At 34.7% G+C, this 23,380-nt stretch overlaps 1 protein-coding gene across 18 annotated transcripts in view; it reads right to left on the bottom strand.

The window, feature by feature from the left end:
* Positions 1-20,120, bottom strand: part of LOC114270840 (uncharacterized) — a 221,071-nt gene extending 200,951 nt beyond the window's left edge. For 14 of the 18 annotated variants that reach the window (XM_082909872.1, XM_082909880.1, XM_082909879.1 and 11 more), the window contains exons 1-2: positions 19,331-20,094; positions 17,306-17,345 (exon numbers count right to left, since the gene is read on the bottom strand). In XM_082909872.1, the coding sequence (XP_082765998.1) occupies positions 19,368-20,009 (642 nt within the window). In that variant the 5' untranslated portion in view covers positions 20,010-20,094 and the 3' untranslated portion in view covers positions 17,306-17,345; positions 19,331-19,367. Of the gene's footprint in view, positions 1-17,305; positions 17,346-19,330 lie in introns of all 18 variants that reach the window. The other 4 variants (XM_082909885.1, XM_082909887.1, XM_082909888.1 and 1 more) reach the window with 2 other exon arrangements.
* Positions 20,121-23,380: the final 3,260 nt, after the last annotated feature.

Here is a 23,380-nt window from a genome sequence, read left to right as displayed (position 1 = left end):
TTTGTAGCAATTTACAAGTTGAAGTTAAGCCGAGATTACTGTTTCTCTTCACTTGTTGAAATTTGTAGCAATTTACAAGTCGAAGTGAAGCCGAGGTTATAGTTTGCACACTTATAGCAATCTACAGGTTGATCCAACCAAAGAAGATGCTTAACACTTATTGAAATTTGTAGCAATTTACAAGATAATGTTAAGTCGACATGAGATCATCTGTTGAAATTTGCAGCAATTTACAGGTTGAGGTAAAACCTAAATATATTGTTTAAACACTTGTTGAAATTCGTAGCAATTTACAAATAGCTTATTGTTTAACACTTGTTATGTTAATCCTTGTTGATCCCTGTTACAGTATATGTTAATCCTTGTTGAAGTTTGTAGCAATTTACAAGTAGGCTAGACCGAGATCACCGTTTAAATACTTGTTGAAACTTGAGAAAAAGTTTGCAAAGTTAACATTGAGTAGTATATGTTTCACACTTGTTAGAATTTATGAAAAGTTTGCAGGTCAGTATCTTGCCGAAGTAAAAGTTTTGTAGCTATTATACCCGAGGTATGTAACCCCGAGAAGATTGCACAAATGAGGCAAAGTATGAAAGGCATACAAAATATTCTAAGTATAGAATCATACAAGAGCAGTTAGAAGAAGATCACAACAGAATTCGTCGTGATTGACACGCCTTCACCTTACAACATCATCTCGGGAAGGCCATGGTTGCATGCAATGAGGGCAGTTCCCTCAACGTTGCATCAACTATTGCGGTTCCCCATGGAACATGGGATTGAAGAAGTCAGAGGAGACCAACTGCAGGCAAAGAATTGCTCCATGGCAGCAATGAAAACTACCTGCAACATTCGGGAACCAAGGAAGGCAGAGATTGAAGACGAGGACATGGAGGTCCTAGATGATGTCGGCAAGGAGCCTGCCGAAAAGAGTGAAGAGACACTGAAGAAAATTCTCGTCCATGAGGGCAACGAAGAGCGCTTCTTTCTTCTCGGCTCAGGCTTAGCCGAAGAAGAAGAAAGAGAATTGAAAACAAAACTACTCGGCATCAATGACAGGATATAGAAGACAGTTGGGAAGACTTCTCAGCAGCCTTCTCGGCCTCGAGCTCAGCATCGATCTCCCGAAGAGTTTGATCAAGGGTCTTCTCGGAGATTGGCACCTCGGAGTTTGAAGGCAAAGATTGAAAGGAAGAATCTGGAAAAAAGACACAGAAAACAGAAATAAGAATGTAATTTGTAATCAAGAATGATGATGAAGCTATCAAGAAATCAAGACAAAAAGATTGCACAAGTGTGTCAAGCCAAGAACAGTGGTAGAAATCAACAGATGTGTGAATAGTGTGTATTCAAGAAGATGATTTGGAAATAACAGGTAAAACAAGCAATGGTGATTAACAATGAAACAGAGCTTCTTGGAAAGCAACAAGAAATAAAACCAGGAGGAACAGTGGCTTAACAGAAAGAGGGAAGCCGAAATGAGAATCGCCGAAATCTGACGACAATGACAGAATGACGTAAAGCTTCACCGGAGGAGAGAAACGAAGACAATTGCAGAAGCTTGGAACAAATGACGGATTTAAGCAAAAGAGCTAGAAAGAGAAGAAACCAGAGGATTAAATGAAAAAAGAGAAAAATAGTCAAGAAGACGACAAAGTTCAAGAATAAAGTCAAGTGCACAGGCACTAAGTAAGTACAAGAAAGTAATGACCCAGACACGATGCTAGCAACAGAAAGCGGATATGACAACAACAGTGCCAGGCATTCAAACAATTCAAAACTTGAAGACAGACGAAAATAGAAGGCAATAGATGGCAAATAAACAGATTCAAAGTAAATCAGAAAAGTTTTGAAAGATTGAGCTTAATAAAAAGTAAGAATTTATAAACCTACCAAATGAACGCCGATATGAAATCGCCGGAGTCAAATAGATGACTGGAAATCGGGAACTCACCAGAGAGTGTGAGTGGAGCAGTTGCAAAGCTCTTGGAGTTTACGAATTAATGGAACCAGAACCTCGGCTAGGAGGTGCGATTTCAAACAGCTTAGAATGCATGAATCTTGATACATGACAGAAGTGGACAGTAAAGTCCAGGGAACTTTGAGGTCGAAAAGTTTGATCTCGGACAGAGGGGCACAGATGAACGAACAGTATAGGTTCCATCACCTCAGAATGCCGAGGTAATAGAACCTAGGGGGCAGTTGTGGGGATATATTTTCTGAGTACCAACACGTGGCAAGGTGACGCCGACGTGTCAGCCGAGGTGCCACGTGTCTTGGTCGTTGTGCCGAGGTCATCTCGGCTAGGCCGAGGTTGCCTCCGAAGATATCGGAATCCGAGATAAGCGGATAAGGGACAAGAGTCCTAGAATGAAGAGAGAACTCAACTTGGATATGGACAAGAGTCCTAGATTGGGAGAAGACTTCAGTTTGGGTAAAGATAAGACTCTTAGAGAGTTTATCCTAATCCCACTGGGAGTCCCAGATTAGCAGTAATCCTAAGTCCATTAGGGCCAGGCTCCTATTGGGACTAGGATTGCATTGGCTATAAAAGAGAGGCACCCCCATGGGTCTAAGGTATGCTTTTGATACTCAAGCTTGTGAGTTTAGTACTTGATTTATCTTTGAGAGATATACTGACTTGATCGTCGGAGTGCCCCCGGGTGGTCGAAACCACCGCGGGATTCTTATATTTCTGTTGCAGGTCAGTCAGGTGCCATCTATTCTGCCAGTGCTCTCCAGCTGGTTACTAAGCGGGCAGTGTGGTCGGAAAATCACCCACACAATAAAAATAAAAATAAATCATTTTTTTTAACAAAATGAATGAGTATGGAGACATACAAGTATAGAGATGAGGTTATCACCCTATTCCACTACTTTTCACCAATCACAATAATAGAAGGTACCATAAATATATCCTATCCGCATACAAATCTCTCTCATGGTACGCCACTTCCACATTATAATTAAAGAAGAAAATGACATAATTTCATATTTTTTTAAGTTATAACTAAAAAAAAAAAATCTTAATGAAACATTATATGATGCATAAGCAAATATCTCAAAATAATATTATAATTAAAGAAAAAATTAGTCATAACTATTGAAAAAAATGACATAACTAAATATGTATATAGCATGAGATATGTATAGTAGTATTTTCTTGAAAATTTCATGCCATAAATTTTGAGTCGGCTCACCTGAGTTTTCTATACTACATCCATATTTTTCTTTTTTGGGTTAAATAGATTTTTTGTACTGTTTAACGTGAAAACTCAATCCAAATCTAGTTTAAGGAGAATTTTATTATATACACTTTCATATTATATGTATTTTTAGTTATGTCATTTTTCTCTTTAATTATAACTATTTTTTTATGACATTATTTTGAGATATTTAATTATGACTTCTTTTTTGTTATATTTAGTTATGACTTTTTTTTATTTATAATTATGACTAAAAAAGTATAAAATTATGTTATTTTTTTTTGTAATTATAAAGTGTATATGGTACACGCCAATCTTTTCCCTAACTTAAATGGGGAGAACGATATGATGTGCAACCAAAAAACATAATTTCTTTCACAAAATGAATAATTTTTTACTTCTCATAAAATGTATAATCACAAAAAATATAACTTTAGTTATACATGACTTTTAGGTGCACATCATAATTTCAAAATTCATAACTTTCATCTCACAAAATGTATAACTTCTCTAACAAAAAGTATAAATTTTCCTACAATGTGCAATTGTATTAAATTAGATTTACATGTGGTGAATATGAGTATCTATTTAAACCCATTTAAATTGGCACCACTTCTACCACTAGCAATCCGCCAACGTTCTATCATATCCACTGTCACTCCACCAACATCCAATTACGGGCAAGATTGGAACTCAAATGCAATTCTCAATCACTCCAACACACAAACCCTCACTACAAAATTAAGCATGAGCAATATTAGGGATACAAAATATTTTACTATAATTTTAACATGACACTTACATAGTGTGGGACTCACATTCATGTGAGACCCACACTGATCATACACAGTTTGTTTCGTTTGTGAATTTCCGAATTCACTTTTCAAAAAATTAATTTTTTTTTTGTTTTTATTTTTGTTTTTATTGATTTTTTTAATATTTTAAGCAAATTTTTTTTTTTTAATTTTTAGATATACCTAATATAAATACACTTAAAAATTATAATGTTTGCAAAAAAAAATCTTAAAAAAAATTCACTAAATACCAAAAATACAAAAAAAAAAAAATCAGTATATTTTTTATATTTTTGTGTATTTTTTTACAAAAAAATTATTTTTTAGATATATCTAAAGAAGGTGTATCTAAAAAAATAAAAATAAAAAAATTGTTTAAAATTTTAAAAATATTCACTGAAAATTAAAAAAAATACGAAAAATAAAAAACTCAATTTTCAAAAAATTAAATTCAAAAAATTGAAACCAAACATAGTATGATATGTATTTGATAAAAATTTTAATAGAATGTTTAAGATTTTTAGTATTCTTTATTGGGATTTTTATTCATAATTTAGGAGTGTTTTAACCCAAGAAATCCATTAAGGAAAATTATAATCCATTTAGTCCTATATAGTTATACTTTTATTCCATAAAGCCATTTTTCTTGATTTATACTATTTTTTAAGACTATTATACCCTTATATTTAATATTGATATATATTACACGTAAAAAAATAAACACTTTTCTATATTGACGGTCATTATGTTTTGGTAGTTCCCCATGCGTAAGGATGTTGATTGTCATGTTGTTTCAATGTCATTGTGAATTGATGCGTTGTATGATTCTTGGTTGTGTTAGGGTTTCTCTGATGTTTGAAGAAGACGAAATGTGCTTTGTCTGTTTTCATTGTTGCGAAGTGAAACATTTATCAGAGGAGAGGACGAGGACGAGTAGTATGCTCTGTTTGAAGAAGACGAACAGTGTGCTTTGTTTGATTACATTGTCTTAAGGTTAGTATGTAATGGATTTGGATTTATATGAAGGATTGTATGCTCTGTTTGTTTTTGTTTTTGTTTTTTTTCAACTTCATTTTCTAGAATTGATGGACATGCATGTTTTATTTGGTTGTATGAGGTTATGGGTTTTGGCTGGTGATGTGGTTGAGATATAGCTCTGTTTTTTGAATGTGGTGAATATTTACACTGTAGGAAGAATTTGAATGTAGATGAAGGATTGTATGCTCTATTTCTTGCTTTCAACATCATTATCTAAATTAGATTTTGGTTGGTTGTATGGGGTTATGGGTTTTGGCTGGTCATGTGTTTGAGTTTAGATTTAAATTTTTTAATGTGGTGAATATTCACATCGCATGAACAATGTGAATGTTCATAAAGTGTTCGATTTTGGGATTAGCTGTGCAAAATATAGACTTAACTTCTTCTTTTTTTGTGCATAATGTGAATGTTCATATATCGTTGTTATAAGTTTTTTTGTGGTGTTTGTGTGTTTATAATGTGGCTGTTCACTTTTTTGTTTTTATGTTTTTGCAACAGATGGATACCTTTATGTTGTTGGTGTGCTCATATGTGTGCAGTACTACTGTAGTAAATGTGGTGCGAGCACTGTCTTATTTATGTTTTGTGGAGTGTGTGTGTGAAAAATGTGGCAAATTATCTGTTGATTGTGTTTCATTGTTCTATCAGCTACATGAGATTAATAGGTATAATTTGGACAATGATGATGAATTTCAAAGTATGTTATTACTTGCCAAATCAATGGGGGTTCGACACATAAAGGTTGTCGTTGAGTTGAAAAGTGAAGTTGGTTAGTCTAGTAGTTCCGGTTTGCTGCGTATGGGGGTGGGGATGAAATGGATGCACTCCAGAGATTTTGCCACCATAAGGAGAAGAAATTGTTGTCAACCTTTTGTGCCGATGGTATTACATATGTGGGACAGCGATTTATAGGAGGTGTTGAAGAATTTCGTGATGTTTTTATGCAAGTATGCAATCTAATGTGGGTTCCAATTTAAGTATATCAAGAATGAGAGAACGAGGGTTACTATGGTATGCGTGATGCACGATGATAGGAGTTGCCTGTGGACTATATATTGTAGAGCACGAGCAAATGAATTTTTCTCTATTAAGAGGTTGAGTAACGTACATAGTTGTGGTACGGATGTCCGAACGTCGAAGAATCTGAGAGTCAATTCTGATTTCGTATCGACTATTATCTCTGAAATTGTTAGGGATAAGCCATTAACTTGCCCGTATATGGTGCACATCCTAGAGGTGATCTGTACCATAGTATGTCCCAATTAGTCCTTACTTTTAAATAATAACCGGGCCAGTCTCATTTGCAAGAGGAAGGAAGTATTCTGTTAAGTTGAAAAAGGCAAAATAGAGGTTGAGAAAATTAGGGAAAATGCATTTAAGTGGTCCAATGAAAAAATATTTTCATTTTTATGGTAGTGTAAGTTTTTAATGTGTATGATGCAAATCCATTTTATGTGTCAAAATTGCATCACAAAAAATTTCATCTATAGTGTAATTACTTTTTAACTATTTCACTAATTTGTAATTTCACCGAGCAAATTTATGGAGTTGGATTCCCTCCAATCCAAAATCTATACCGAAGGCAATTGTTCGGACCCATGAGGCCCACAAAGAGTCCCATATTGATAATCCAAATTATTCATTTTGTTGAACACTTTGCGTACATTATTTACATAAAAAAACTAAATCAATCCGATAATTAGAACTTATTCAATTGATTGCATTTGTCACAAAAAAAATGAATGATTTATTTTTAAAAATATAATTATCATTTTTTTAGTGATAAATATAATAAATTAAATAAATTATGATTATCAAATAATTTTTTTTTATTATAAATAAAATACTCAAAATATTGGATAATTGAATATCGAAATAAAATAGTGAACTCACGGCCTCAAGTTCCGCCACCGCCTGTATCAGAAAATAAAGGCACAAAGAGGGCAAATATAGAGGAAGAGTTATTTTTAAAATTTTATTTATGAAACCCATTAATCTGTACCATCGTTGAATTGGGAGAGAATGATTTGCAGTTCCAAAAGGAGAGTAAAAGATGACCTCAGAAAAGCGTATGGGGTGATTGGGAAATTTGGATTGATGGCTTGTTCTAAGGGCCTGTTTGTTTTCCGTGATATGGGTTGGTATTGGACTGATAATATCAAGCTTGTTTTGACATTGTTGCACGGAAGTCATGGTAATCCCCTCAGTCGAACGAATTAGCAATCCCCCATGGGACTTGATATTGAAAAAGAAGCAGTTGGGATTATAATATAAATGACCAGACTATCCACCATATCATCAAGCACAAAAACAGATCTATCATCCAAATTTTTAACAACAATTAGAAACAATCAAAAAAGATAATCACAAACAAAAATTCAACTGCTTTTAATTTTTTTTTTAACAAATTTCCAAAATCACAAATATCAAAAAATAATAACAAAAGAGATCAACAAATTCACAAACAGATTACAAATATTATCTAACAAGTTCTCAAAATCAACAAAATAATAATCGAAAAATCAACAAAATCACAAGAAGATTATCAAGAGAAAAGACTGATCCAGCACTCTGGTCTTCATCAAGTTCGCCTCACCTTGGATTTGAAGGTCAAGAACGTTGTTGACGAATATGAAGGTTGAGATCGTCACTGATAGAGCTCCAATCTGCTTAACTTGTGGTCATCATTGGCAAAACTTGAGCAAGAGAGAGACATGCGAGAGGTAGGAAAAGAACTGGAGTAGGGGAGCATGATATTTGCCAACAATGATTGATCCCACTAAAAACATCACCACTAATAGCATTAATGCATTAAAAAAATAAAAATAAAATAAAATAAATACAACGCCAAGATCAAAACATCACATCATTCATGGCGGGACCCACTGCCACCTAATTAGTGGGAGCACTAATTAGTGCTCCCAAGCATTTTTCTATTTGCAAAACATGGGCCAAGTCCACACTAATGGGATGAACACTTTTTCAAAACCATGGGCTGGTTTTGGAGATAGCATTGGTTGGTTTCTTTAATAATAATAAATAGACTAATAGTTGAATTCTTTATTATTTTTAATTGTATAATTTTAATTTTAGTTTTTGAATAGTTTAATTGAGTAATGCATTTATTAGTTGGTATAAGTTCAAATTTGATATTAATATAATAAGAATATTTGTGAAATTTTACATGATTAATCTTATTCTTATTTCTCAAAACAAACATGAACTATTATTAGCCCACTAGTTATCAAACAAACACAATTTTTCTTAATCCTCTCACTATCAGTCTCTTCACTAACAATCCCCTCTATTCTACCTCTAGAAACAAATGGGCCCTAATGGAGAAGTTATTGGCTGATCTTGGAGTGTTTTAAGGTCATGTTTGATTCACAAAATTAATAGTGAAATATTAATAATCCTATTAAATTAGTGTGGTATTCACTATCCAATTGGATTAATATCCATTGGATTAATAATCTCACCCCTACCCCATTACTAATAATCCTACAAATTTGTTGGATTAATTATCCATTGGATTAATAATTCTAAACCAAAATGTTAAAACAAACATAGGATAATTGAGCCTACAGATTAATAATCCTAATCCCATGCTCTCTAATCAAACATTGCCTAACAGTATTATGATTGGTACATGGGTGAAATTTATAAATTTGTGTTGAGTGACTGTGAAACATAAAAGGACATGATGAATTATGATCTGTGAGGGGTATGACCACATGGTCTCCACAGGACCCACCAATAATTTTTGGTCCAATGGGGGTTGAAATGGATGACTCTTGCTTATATGATTTCTCTCTGCAAGTGGTGGTTTCTGTATTGATAAAAAAACACAAAACAAAACACGAATTTGGAATATTATTAATTTGGTGATCATCTGAGCCTTAAAAAAATAAACAAACAAACAAACAGTGGAGTTGATAAAAGTGAGGGTGCCTCTTTGGGTAAAGCTTGGTGGGGACATTTCAAATTATACTAATTTCCTTGTTATCATCTTTAAAGGGGTGAAGAGTTTGAAGATGCAATGTGTAGAGCGCAAAGGTTGCTGCCATGTTGTTCTTAGGAGAAATAATTTTTAGGGCACATTACAAATACATTAAGATTTGATTAAAATACGAATCGCCTCTTGTAATTTTAGAAATTACATTTCACCCCTTGAGGTTTCTAATTTTATAACAAATCGTCCATTTTATTAATAAATCATCAAGTCAATTAATTGTTTTTAATAATTTTAGAAATATGTTTCAATTAATAATTTAGATAATTTTATTATTGTATAGGAGAGCAATTATGAATTTTATTTTTTTAGTTATTTTTGTTAAATAAAAAATTCTAATAAGGGGATATTTGTAATTTTCCAAATCACAATGGGCAATCTGTACTTTAAGCAAACCTCAGGGGGTGTATTTGTAATTTACCCTTATTTTTATTTAACTTTCTTTCTAATGTACATTGTCCTTCTTCGAGTGCCTCTATTCACACATCACATTTGGTCTCAAGACACACTATTAATTGATTAATTTTTATTACAATAATAACCTTAACTAAAATAATCAAAATGACCACAATTGAATACATACCTTAGTTGAATACACATCCAAACCCTAACCCTAGCCACCACTGCTACAGCTGCCACCATTTCCCTGTCGTTGCCTCGTCGCCTCGTCGCCCCTCTCCAACTCCGGTGAATCCCCAGCACCACAAACCCTCGCCGCTATCAACCCTTTCTCCTTCTTCCCGTCGCAATCATCAACCCAGAAACCCACCACTTCATAGATTGTGATAGTACAAATCGCGATCGCAATCATCTCTCTCTCTCTCTCTTTTAGTCGGAGGTGTGCCATCGGGGTCACGGGAGATGAGCAACACGCGATCACAATTGTGATCAGGATTTCAACTGTAGGGGCTGGAAATCGCGACGGTGAGAAACGAGGGTTGGAGTAGGAAGGCTTGATGAGTCTCATTAGAGGGAAAGAGGGTTGGGGGTGGTTCACCGGAGGGGGAAATGGCTGGGGGAGGTTCGCCAAAGGGCCTAGAGAGGGGAATGGGGTGGCAATGATCTGAGGTGGCCATGGTTGGTGTTGATGGTGGTTGTCGGTGATGGTTGCTGCTGTCGGTGGTAAGTGTCTACCAGTTAGGGTTTTTTTTTTTTTTTTTTTGAATTTGAGGTGTGTAGGGGTGTAAATCTGGCCCGACCCGGCCCATGTTGGGCCTCGCGAGTTCTCGCCAAAATTCAGGACCAGGCCGGGCAGGGCCAGGCCACGGGCAAAAAAATTAGGCCCAGGGGTATTCAAGCCAAGGGCGGGCCGGTGGGACGGGCCTTAGGCCGACCCTGCGGGCCTGGGCCTGGCCTTGGGTTTGGGCGGGCCTAACTATTTTTTTTTTAAAAAAATTTTCTACCAAAAGTTTATTATTTTCCACTAAAAAAGACACCTGACCTCGAGCGGGCTGGACCTCAGGCCGGGCCTTGAGTAGGCTTTAAGCAAGCTGACGGGTTGGGCCAAGCGGGTAGGGCCCATAGGCCAAGTTGGGCTTCAAAATGATGGTCAGGCCCTAGCCCAGGATCTCGAATTGGGCTCAGGCCGGGGCCCACCTTAGGCCGCGGGCTATTTTTACACTCCTAAAGGTGTGTACTATGTGGTGTGGGACTAAGGGCAAAAATGGAATGTTGTGGTGTGTGTTGAAAAAAATTATGTTTTTTTCAAATTATTGAAGGTATGAATTGAGTTATGGTATACCTTGAGACCAAATATAATGTGTAAATAGAGACGCCCCTTCTTCCCATGACGGGGTCTTCAAACTTAAGCTGAAAGAGTCTTCGAACTGGAAGCAAGAATCATCTCTCTGCTGACGATGATTTGATGGAAAGAGTAACAGAGAAACGATGCTCTATTTTTTTTCTTTTTAAATTTGTTTTTCACTTTCTTTTTTTAATTATTAGTAAGTAGGATCTATACCTAGCTCACATGACCAACCGAGTAAGCTTCTGTGACAGATTTGTGATCTGTTGTGTCTGTAGCAAAACTAGTTCCAATTGTTTGTGGGTCGAATGACTGATTGCACTTTGCACACAGTTTCTCTCTCTCTAAACCCATCTTTTTTATTTTTTGATAAAAAAAACCCGTATTGTTTGGGATGAGTGATTTTAACTAAAATAGTTAATAAAGATAAAAAAATATTAAAATAGTTAATAAAATAAATTGTCATATTCAAATCATAATTATTTTATTTTTTCTCTCACAACCATCAAATTAACTACACACAAAAAAAAAAAAATCAACTATCATCTCAAACATAATTTTTTTTAATTAGATTAAACAATGGTGATAGAGAGCTCTAAATGAATAACTCTAAAATGAGCTTTACTGAGGTGACAATGAAAAAAAAAAAAGAGAGAGAAAAAGATAAATCATAGTGGGTTCCAGGTCGTTAGAGCTCTTTTAGAGCTCTCCTTTTAAAGTTCTGAAACATTTTTGTAAATTAAAATAGTAAAAAAAATAAAAAAAAAATCAAGTAAAATAATCAAATTCCCAAACGAGAAATGCCCTCTCTAAACCCACTACATCAGTTCGCTCCATTTTCACTCTATAAATTACGTCCCTCACCAACCAAGCCCCCCGCACTCTATCACAACCTTATTTCGTCCCAAACAGGATAACGTTGTGACCGGTCAGTAGTACTTGACTACCAAAGGCCTAGCAAGATATAATAAGACTGGACTAACAACACTTGGGGCTTATGAGGAAGTATTTGTCCATTAATTATCAAAAGTCCATTTAGAGCATGTGCATAAGTTGGGAGATTCTATTTACACCCAAAAAATATTCAAGTGAGCCCAATTTTCAGTATACCCTACTAAATTATTTAGGGTAATGATTTATTCTCAGTACATCCTATTTTTTTTTTTTTTTCCAAATTACCCTTTTGAGGTAAATCCAAATAAAACAAATTAAAAAATTCAAATTACTTTAGAAAAACTTTTCTTTTGTTCACTTACATACATGGAACACGACTAGGGAATTGATACTAGCGAAAGAGGATGGAACTTTCCGTGTCATGTCCGTGTTGGACACCGACACTCTTTAGACACTCTTAGGACACGTGTCCGACACTCTTCAAAACGTGTCTTATATTTTAAATTTTTTTAAAGACCCAGATACACTTTGAACACTTAGAGGACACACATGTCAATCGCATAAACACACGTGTCTATCGATTGGGCACATATGAAACTAATTATAAATTTAAATAAAACAACTTAAGATACAATAACAAAACAAAAACCATATAAATTTATAGGAATTAGTGTCATATTGCATTTTTTATTATCTTTGAATGATATATTTAAATATATAACATATAATAAATATATAAAATTACATATTTCATGCGTGTCCCCTACGTGTCGTGTCCTTCATTTTTTGAAAATTAACGTGTCGGCATATCCGTGTCGTGTCACGTGTCCGTGTCCATGCTCCTTAGGTGTACATACTCATATTCTTACAGATACTGGATAAAATGCGTGTGTGTGTATGTGTGGGGGGGGAGGGGTTGTTTCTCGTTCATGCTTATTAGTGTGGTGTATGTGAGAATGAGTAGCAAGGAGACAGCATAAACAGACCAATTGGTGCATGTGAGGACTGCTGTTGTAGGGAATCAAATAGCAATACAGAATGTTGTGGCAGCAAAGAAGATAGCAAGTCACTATAAAGCTTGGGCTGTGATAGGTAACTCACTACAAAGACAGAGGCAAAGGCTAGTGAAAAAATTGGAGGAAGTTAGAGTAGTCAGGTTTGAATAAATTGGATGGCTATTTTGACAGATGAAGTTAAGCAAAATGCTATCATTTGCTTAGAAAACGACCAAAGAAATTGGTTGACACTGCTGCTCCATCACAGCAGTCTTTAGGGTTTATGCAGCAGAAGGTGTAGTGGGAAAGCTAAGGAAGAATATTTGAGACAGAGCAGCCGAAAAAGAAAAAAGAAAAAGAAAATTGAAGAGTAGAAAAATTACCTGGTGCTTCTGGGACTCCGAAATGGTGTTCTGGATTCAGAGCAGCTTATGGACAGCTCTCCAGTATGTAGAGGTCACTTGTGCAACTGGGGAGTGCTCCACATTATTCTTGAGTGACTACAGAGAAACTTCAAATTTTGTCACTTTAGAAACAAAACAGAATGTAACGAAACAGGACAACATAAAAGAGCATAAAATAAACTTCAACATCACAGCTGAAATTCATTAGATCATCCATAATCAACGTCTTGGTTCATCAAACCTTGTTCCCTCCAAGAAGATGATTTATTCATGTGCCGTTTCAGTACCACCTTATCAGCTCTTAATTGTTCGAGAACCACATATCTACCACAGAAAAGAAATTTTTAATTAACAAAGTTAAAATCCCTCATCTTGTTGGACAATACAGGTTTGTAGGAAAGACTTGGATATGAAACAAAAGTAAGAGGATGTCAACTTCGGGTAAAAAACAATTGAGCCAAAGAGTTGTTTGGTCCAGGAAATCCCTATTCATAAGTCCGAGATAAACATTCCTTGTACAGTAATATGATTATACAAGTATATTTCAAAGTACCAAGTTGTCATGCAAAATGAAATGTTCCATTCTTCACCCTTAACTGTTGATGCTGATATAAAAAACACCCAAGCTACATAATAGCGGCTGAATCAGAGGATGACTGGATCTCCACTAGCAAACAATTTCCTTTAGCCACCAATACACCTTAATTAGTTGAAGAATTTATGTTAGAAAAGCCAACTAACCTCACATTGCTTACAACAGAAAACACTATTGTCATGTAAGATTGATGATCCACCATTAACCAATAGAAAAATGCATTGCCATAGTCCAACCATCCTCAAGTTGATTAGAAATAAAAATTAGCATCCGCTTGCTTCAGCTGGTTAGAACTCTCTATGTTGAAAGTAACAAATTTTCCAGTAATCTTAATTGCTCATATCAGCGATGAAACTGATATAGAACCCAACAGAGTTACACTAAAAACAAGGCTTTTTAACGATTTAAATAGAATATTATTGTCATGAAAGATTGATGATCCACCATTTTTTTTCCTTTTTTTTCTTTCTTTCTTTCTTTTCTTTCTTTCTTTTATATTTTTATTTTTATGGGAATCCACCATTTAACCAATAGAAAAATGCATTGCCACAGTGCAACCATCCTCAAGCTGACTCGAAATAAAAATTAGCATCTGCTAGCTTCAGCAGGTTAGAACTCTCTACGTTGAGAGTAACAGATTTTCCAGTAATCTTAATTGTTCATATCAGCGATGAAATTGACATAAAATCCAACAGAGTTACACTAAAAACAAGGCTTTGTAACAAGTTAAATAGCACACAGAGCAGTAAAATCAATGGTAATAAGCCTCTAAACAAGAAAAATGAAGTCCCTAGCTACTGGCATATCAGCATATAGTAATTGAATCCGAACTGGAATATTTTGTTCATCATATTAGTATAAGTTAAAGGATCTACCTTTCTTCTTTTTTTTCTTGTTCTTTTGGTAAGTTATCTGCCATTGACCGTGTTTCATTTATCAACATCCTGCAACTGGAAATTTGAACTCATTTATATAATAAGTGGATAACATATAGATAAAATCACTCACATGCTAGAGATAATTAGGACGTGTGAACTGTCTGAGTAGATATTACAGCTTCACTGTCATGCAAGAATTCTATGAAGAAAGTCAAATTCTGTGAGTTTATTGAAATATGCAGTCATCAATATTGAGCAAATGTTAAAGGATGTAAAATGACATAGAAGAACTAATAGGAATCACTGAGAATGATCAATCCCTTTTAAGTGCTTGGCACTTCATATTATTTGTTTATGCTAGTCAATCAAGTATAATTATCCAGTGAAGTTGGTTGTCCTATTCCAGTAATAGCACCGAAGATCATTGTGACCGGCCAAGCACTCAGCACTTATCAGGCTTTTGAAGTTATTTTAGATGTTATCAATGAGAGATGTATCTACAAAGTCACGTAAAAATCCAGATTAGAAGCAATGACAGTACTCATGAACATTTCATACGGCTTAAAGCACATTTTGCAGAAAAGAGAATAAATAAGCCAGACGATGTAGAGGCAAGTTTGCTGCAAGGTAGAATTTCCTCGATATGACATAGTCTTGAAAAAACTCACTGATATGAGCATGCGATTTTGCATCATGGCAAGTTAGTTAAGCACTCAAATTAACTAAAATTCGCAGCATTGCCATTTCGAAAGCTCTTCATGTGACCTATTTTAGAGAATTAACATATTGAGCCTCTTTAACAATTAGATATGACGAATGCTTTACTCTGTGAAGACTTAGAGGAAGAAGTATTTAAGGATGTTCCACCTGGCTTTGAGGATTTCTCGGTTGATGGGAGTGTGCAAGCTTAAAAAGGCATTATATGAGTTACAAAGTCTGCTAGAGCAAGATTTGAGAGGTTTACTTGGGCTATGCTTAGATGTGGCTACAAACAGAGTCAAGATGACCATACCCAATTTAATCAACAGTCACATGAAAACAATGTTACTGCACTCCTTGTGTATGTTGATGATATTTGATCTATAGAAAAGCAAAAGTTGAATAGCTATCTTACTAAGGAGTTTGAGATAAAAGACTTTGGTACCTTAAAGTACTTCTTGAGTATTGACGTTGCAACATCTCAAAGAGAGTGTTTATCTCACTAAGAACATATGTTTTGGACCTTCTTAAGGACAAAGTGTGCTTGGGTATAAAGCTATTGATACCATGTTGGAGCAGAATTGCATGTTAGGGGATGAAACTAAAGATTCATTTGACAGGGAGCGATATCAAAGGCTGGTTGGTAAGTTAATTTATCCATCTCATACTCACCTAGATATAGATTATGTTGTTAGTTAGCCTTGTGAGCCACTATGCATAATCCTATTGAATTGCATATTAGTTTATAGACTACTCCAGTACTTCAAAAGAAAGAGTTTAATTTTTTATAATATTTGCTTACCTTTAATGGCAAATATCAGCATCCAGCCATGCAAACTGAGATTCAAGTAGCTCAGATTACCAAATGAAAAATGAGATGTTATTCAAATGAAAAAACACTATGAGATACATCCATATTAATTATAATCCAGTTTGAAATAGATGATGTTGCACAATGGAAGAAGTGCTCTACAAATTTACAAGAAAACTAAATGCAACTAAAACACTGTAAATCAATATAATAAAAAAGCACTGTTATGCAAATTTGAAGCAACAAAGTCTGATATTATTGCTAGTGTAATATGCCAAAAGTACTCTTTCACCTACAAAGTTTGCTAGAGCATGATTTGAGAGGTTTACTTGGGCTATGCTTAGGTGTGGCTACAAACAGAGTCAAGATGACTATACCCAATTTATTTAACATGAAAACAAGGTTACTGCACTCCTTGTGTGTGTTGATGATATTTGATCTATAGAAAAGCAGAAGTTGAATAGCTATCTTACTAAGGAGTTTGAGATAAAAAAACTTTCGAAACTTGAAGTACTTCTTGAGTATTGACGTTGCAACATCTCAAATAGTGTGTTTATCTCACTAAGAACAAATGTTTTGGACCTTCTCAAGGACAAAGTGTGCTTGGGTATAAAGCTATTGATACCATGTTGGAGCAGAATTGCATGTTAGGGGATGAAACTAAAGATTCATTTGACAGGGAGCGATATCAGAGGCTGGTTGGTAAGTTAATTTATCCATCTCATACTCACCTAGATATAGATTATGTTGTTAGTTAGCCTTGTGAGCCACTATGCATAATCCTATTGAATTGCATATTAGTTTATAGACTACTCCAGTACTTCAAAAGAAAGAGTTCAATTTTTTACAATATTTGCATAACTTTAATGGAAAATATCAGCATCCACCTCATCTCCCACTTTTGCACTTTGTCCTCTCTATTTTTCTCTTTCATTCTCTCTGTCTCCATCACTTTCCAATGCCGACCACTACTCTCTTGCCCTCCATAGCGGTGACAGTGGTTGTGGAGGTTGGAGAAGGGGTGGGTGATGGCTATGGAGGGCAATGGAGTACTGGTCGGCATTGGAAAGTGAAAGAGACGAAGAGAATGAAGGTGAAAAAAATAGAGAATGACTGTTATGCAAATTTGAAGAATATATTTGAAACAATTAACTAGTGAATACAAGTTCAAGAATCATACATACAAATAAATAAGAGAGAACATAAAGTTCAAGAACAAGACATGTATTGTGTACCTGTTATTCCATTTCATGGTTCTTTGCTTATTTCCAATCCCTTCAAAGAACAAAATGCAATCAACATCAGTACATATTAGAGCAGTTCCACACGGTTGACATTAATGATTAGATGAAATTAACCACTAATATTTTATTTCAAAAAACAAGGAATGTTATACGATGCAATATATATATTTGTAATAAAACTTATCGAAGTCATACCCATAAACAAGTCAGGAAGCCATCAACAAGCAATTCTCACTTAGGAAAGGGAAAAGAAATCATGCAACAAATTGATATTGCTAGTGTAATTTATTTAACTCGTAATTTTCTACAAATACTCGTAATTTATTTAATGTCAATCATTACATTGACATTGAAAAGTTAAACCACTATAATAACAATACAAGGAACCATCATCCATCAATTTGTCAACAGACATTTCAACAGCATGTCAATATGAGAAACATTTAAAAAAATGTTGGCACATGAATAAATTTTTTCTTTTTCTTTTTTACCACCTTTAGTGTTAAGTTACCAATTTTCTCAAATGCCTAAGCTATTAGGAAATGGGCCCAACAATGTATATCAAGCTATCTAGCAGCCTCTCTCAAGTGCAACACCGTCTTGCACGTGGAGAAACAAATAGAGAACCAAATAGAAGGAGAAGTAAACAACAAAACAAAGAGGGAGAAACCAAATACGGACAAAATACCAAATGTCAACTAAGAGACTTGAACCCAAGACCTCTCTTAACCAAAACTCTGATACCATGTTACAAAAAACAACGCTCAATTAGTACACATTAATGTGTGTTTGGGAGGGGAAAGATTGAGTACATACCTAACCTTTGACATAATGCACAAAGTGGTGGCCCCAAGATTTGAACCCATAACCTTAAGGTTATCAGGCCAAGATTTAACCATTGAACCAATGGTCACCCTTTTTGATACCATGTTACATTACCAATTTTTTTCAAAAGCTTAAACTATTAGGAAATGGACCCAACAATGTATATCAAACTATCTAACAAATAAATGACAACAACGTGCATTAACGACCGTCATCTTCACCGCAAAATAATCTTTAACAAGAAATTTAAGATTCTCCTATTGTTTTGATGTGGCGTTGTTTTTGTATTCTAGAAAAAGTCATAGCATAAACTTCATTGCTTTTTGAGGCTTCTTGTTAATACTTACAAATTGTGATACCAGAACCATTTTCACATGAAATACCAATTACCTAGTCAAATTATTACACAGGAAGAAGGAGTTGGCCTTCAATAAAAGATTCTCCAACGTAGTTTCACATCATCTTGAAAAGTGGTGACAATATGTGCAATGGGATTTGTTCGTTGGATTTTTCCCCTTTTCTTCTAGATTTTTTCTTGTTTTGATAGAATTCATTTATTGAATATGCCCCGTCAAAAAACCGAACCAAATCAAAGCTAAGTTTTATGTGCCATTCAAGTGTGGTTGGCTACACGAATCATTTTTCTATCAGTGATTTTATGCTAAGTTAAGTAAGTAAATTCATACGAATCACATAATACGGCAATGTGTCACATACTCTTCCACTTCAACCAATATATTTCGATCCTATGAATCATAGCACCTCCAACCACATCATGCTTATCAATAATCGAACTTTATGGAACAAAAATGTTCACTACTTGTTTTCCATCACCAAATTGCATTAATAATATTGCTTTTGGGATCAAATGCACATTTCTTGTGAACAGTCGATGCGATCTCTTAGTTTCCACAAATTATCATACAGTGAATTGAAGAGGAAAAGTAAAAATTGAATTTCAGATTCCAGATCCTGAAAATTTTGCAAATGGGAGTTCCTGTGCAATTCAATCATATGCTAGCCCTTACACATTCACTATCAATGAGCATAATCAAAAAAATGAAACTATACTAATAATTGATGGAAGTAATTCCAATAAACAAGACAATTTTACAAACAGTGCAAAACTCCCAAATCCTTTAAAAGCAGCTAATAATAATTAAAATTAATATCCATAAAAAAAAAAGCAACCTGAATGACAATCCTGTGCAGGATTAGCATTAGGGGTTCACAGTGGTGGAGGGCAATTGCAGATGGAAATGGCAAGCAATGAAAGAGCATATACCATCCAGGAAATGAGCTTGAGGCAGAGAGAGAAAGAGACGGTGATGGCCGCAAAGAAAGCGGTAACTCCACAGAGTAGTACAGCGTGCTCAAGCAAGCGGCCTGATTTTGGGTACTTGGCAACGATGTATTTAGCAACAACGAGAAAAGCGAGTGCAAACACCATTAAGAGACACAGCAATTGGAAGGTTATAGGGTAGTGTTTACGAGTCTGGACGGATCGGAAGGCGATTTCAAAAGCTGCTGTCAAGCAGAACGCTAAAACTAGCTTCGGCAATCCTAGGTCTTGTTGCTGAGCATTGCGTGGAATTACTGGTTCAGGCAGGGCATCAACAGGAGGATGAGGAGGATGAGCTTGGGCCACTGATTTAGAAGGCTCGGCGGTGGTGGCAGCGGCCGCATCAAAATGATCGAGAATTTGAATCATTGATTCAGCAGGCGGCGGAACTTGGGTCCCCAAGTGTTCTTGGGTCGTGTTGGAGGCCGGAAAACCGCCCAAGTCCGTCGACCCAGATGGAATTACTGGTTCAGGCGGGGCATCAAGACGAGGAGGAGGGTAAGGATAAGCATACTTTGGATCATTCATCTTTGCAACACGAACTCAAAACAAGAAAAACAAAAACAAACCCAAAAACAAGGAGGAGGAGGAGGAGGAGGAGGAAAGATCAGAGAAACAGAGAGAGATGCGCTAGAGTGGTCTCACCTTGCTCAGACTTGTAGTCGGTTAAATAGAGGAGCAATGATGTAGACTTCAAGCTGTCTTCTTTAGCCTTCTTCTTTTATCCTTATTATGCAATGATGCAGACTTTAGCTTTCTCCTTTCATCCTCATTCTATTCTCACTTTAGTTACTCTTTTGGATGGAGTCAAGATCCCCTCCATGCACTCCCTCCTTACATTTCCTACTTGTAGGACTATTGGATCTACTTTTATGCTCAATTTTGATAATATAAACTGTTTATATTTTAAGATTTGCTCAGTATATCATACCTGTAAAAAATCAAATTAATCGGATATCAAAAAACATGTGTTTGGAAAACTATTTATTAATTTTTTTTAAAAAATAGTTTTTAGTTCGATTTTTTCGAACACACGCTTTCTGATATCCGATTAACTTGATTTTTTACAGGTATGATATACTGAACAAATCTTAAAATATGAACGGCTTGGATTATCAAAATTGGGCCTAAAAGTAGGCCCAATGGCCCTGCAATTAGGAAATGATGCAAGGAGGACATCCTTCCTCTTCCAGGAATAGTGTAGTCGTAGGTGTATATATTTTGTGTATATAAATTAGAGAATAGAATAAGGATAAAGAAGAAAACTAGAACTCTACATCGTTTACATGAATTTAACTCAAATTCACTAGCAATATATATAGAGTCAAGATCCCCTCTTTGCACTTCCTTCTTGCATTTCCTACTTACAGGGCCATTAGGCCCACTTTTAGGCCTAATTTTGATAATCCGAACCATTCATATTTTAAGATTTGTTCAATATATCATACCTGTAAAAAATCAAGTTGATCGGATATCAGAAAGCATGTGTTCGAAAAAATCGAACTAAAAACTATATTTTTTTTAAATTTAATAAACAGTTTTCCGAACACATGCTTTCTGATATCCGATCAACTTGATTTTTAACAGGTATGATATACTGAAAAAATCTTAAAATATGAACGGTTCGGATTATCAAAATTGGACCTAAAATTGGGTCCAATTGCCCTAAAAGGAAGAAGTGCAAGGAGGGGATTTTGACTCCATATATATTGCTTGGGAATCTGAGTTAAATTCATGTGAAGGATGTAGAGTTCTAGCTTTCTTCTTTAGCCTTATTCTATTCTCTAATTTAGTTTCTCTAATAGTTCTAGTTCCACGTTTGGTGTAGTCATAGGTGTATGTATTTTGTGTATATATATATTGTTAAGAAATCTAAGAAGTTAAATTCATGTATAAAGAATAAGTGTAATTCTTAGTCTAAAAATTCTGCATAGAATCACAAACTTTAAAAATCAAGAAATCATATCAAATGGATGAATTTTGAAATAAAATTTTTACAATAGATTAATTACATATTGAATTGCATATCAGAATTTTCTCATAACTTTTGGGAGTCAAAATCTATATTAACTGGTGCGTTCAAATCTGTCCAAAAACTGGGGTAAAACAGTAACTTCGGAAGTGTTGTTCTCTTTGGGTATAAATCCGAAAATATCAAATCAGCGTCGTTAGAACCGGTTATGAGTCTAGTTTTTTACATTTTTTGCCTTGCATTGATTGCTCGTGTATACTAAGAGAACCATTAATTTCTTTAAAGTGCTGCAAAAAACAATCTATTTGGGCATAATTAATTGTAAATAATTATTTTGGTAAGCAAATCAAGTAAAACCGTTTGGGTTTGAAACTTAGCATATATTAGTTGATATCTGGAGGGTTTTGGAATTTTTCGAACAACGTGGAGTGGGTTTTGTAATTTTCAAAGTTAGCGAATAGATTGGGAAAATTTGTTTAAAATTCTGTTTTATCTTAAAGTTACTTTTAATTAAGTTTCGATTTGAACCCATGTCTTGGGTGATTTTAGACCTTGAAGAACATGAGCTTGGGTAATATTTAAGAGTAACGGTTGTTGGATAATCTTCACTGTATTTAAATAGATTAAATTCTGTTGTGTACTAAACAACAACTAGAATATAAAGAAATAAAGGAAAGGAGAGAAAAATGTTTGATTACAAAAATCAAACTAGAAATAGAATTAAATAAATAAAAACTGATTTTATTTTGTTACCAAAACAAAATTAAAATCTGATTTAAATAAATAATAATAAAACAGAAAATAAATAAATAACTTACTTGATTAATCTGTTGAATATTATTCTGATCAAGTCCAGTGTTTGACACTGTGTCCTTAAGACAGATTCGTCCTTTCCTCGGTACTTTCAGAATATGGACGTCTATCTCTCAAGATGAAATAATCTACAACAAATATATGCAGTACTACAATATATGTGTACAACAAACACACTAAGTGTTTTATACTCTCTCTGACAAGAAAATAATGCAGCAAAATGAAGAGTATGAATGCTGAAATTTATGGACGAAAATTAGTGAATCTGATAACAAATGAGGGCTAGTCTATTTATAGATGGATTGATGGCTTTCCATTTTGAATTAAACTGGTACTGTACCTGTTCAATTTGAATTAAACAGATACAAATCTGTTTAAGGCACTGTTTGGTTTGAAATTCGGATGGATTTGAATTTGAACAAAACAAATTCGGTTTTGGGTTTGAATCTGGACAGACTCGGGTCTGTCTGTGAAGAGGTGCAACAATTTGAATTTAAAATTTAAATCTGGACAAAAATTCAGAATTAATTTTTGGACAAATTTTATTTCAAAAAATAAAATTTAAATTCAAATGTTTTTGGCCAAAAAAGATTAGTATTGGGTCAAACAAGCCCAACCCAACCTCACACCACGCACTTGCGCCCAAGTGTAATAACCCTCGTCACTGTTTACCGATAACCACTGATTACCGTTAAACTGAACTGATTATGACTGATAACTGAACTGATTTAAATATTGAACTGATTGACTGAAAACTAGAACTGACCTGACGGAGTATGTCTGTTTAATTGTAATTCTATTTGTTGATTGTTTATTTGATCTGTTCGTATTTTAGTGTTTAAACTGCTAATTGAAGGCCTTATCGGCCGCCGAACCGGAAATCGATTAGTGTTTTGTGATTAACGTAATTTATGTGATTTATGGTATAGTTATTCGAAAACCGATTTGGAATGATTAAATTAGATTAGAGTAAGTTAAATTGCATAGTTTGACTTAACTACAACTTTGCCCTTGAGTGGGCCACTACACCAAACCTTGTTTTAGGCTTGACCTTGTATACACATTGAATCAAAACATTTCATCAGTCCATTCTCCTTGTTCAACCGGCCATAGA

Source organism: Camellia sinensis, chromosome 15 (assembly GCF_055761805.1).
Source record: "Camellia sinensis isolate YWXY chromosome 15, ASM5576180v1, whole genome shotgun sequence".
Classification (NCBI taxonomy): Eukaryota; Viridiplantae; Streptophyta; class Magnoliopsida; order Ericales; family Theaceae; genus Camellia; species Camellia sinensis.
Note: the sequence above shows the minus strand (reverse complement) of the source record. Positions and strands in the feature narration are given on the sequence as shown.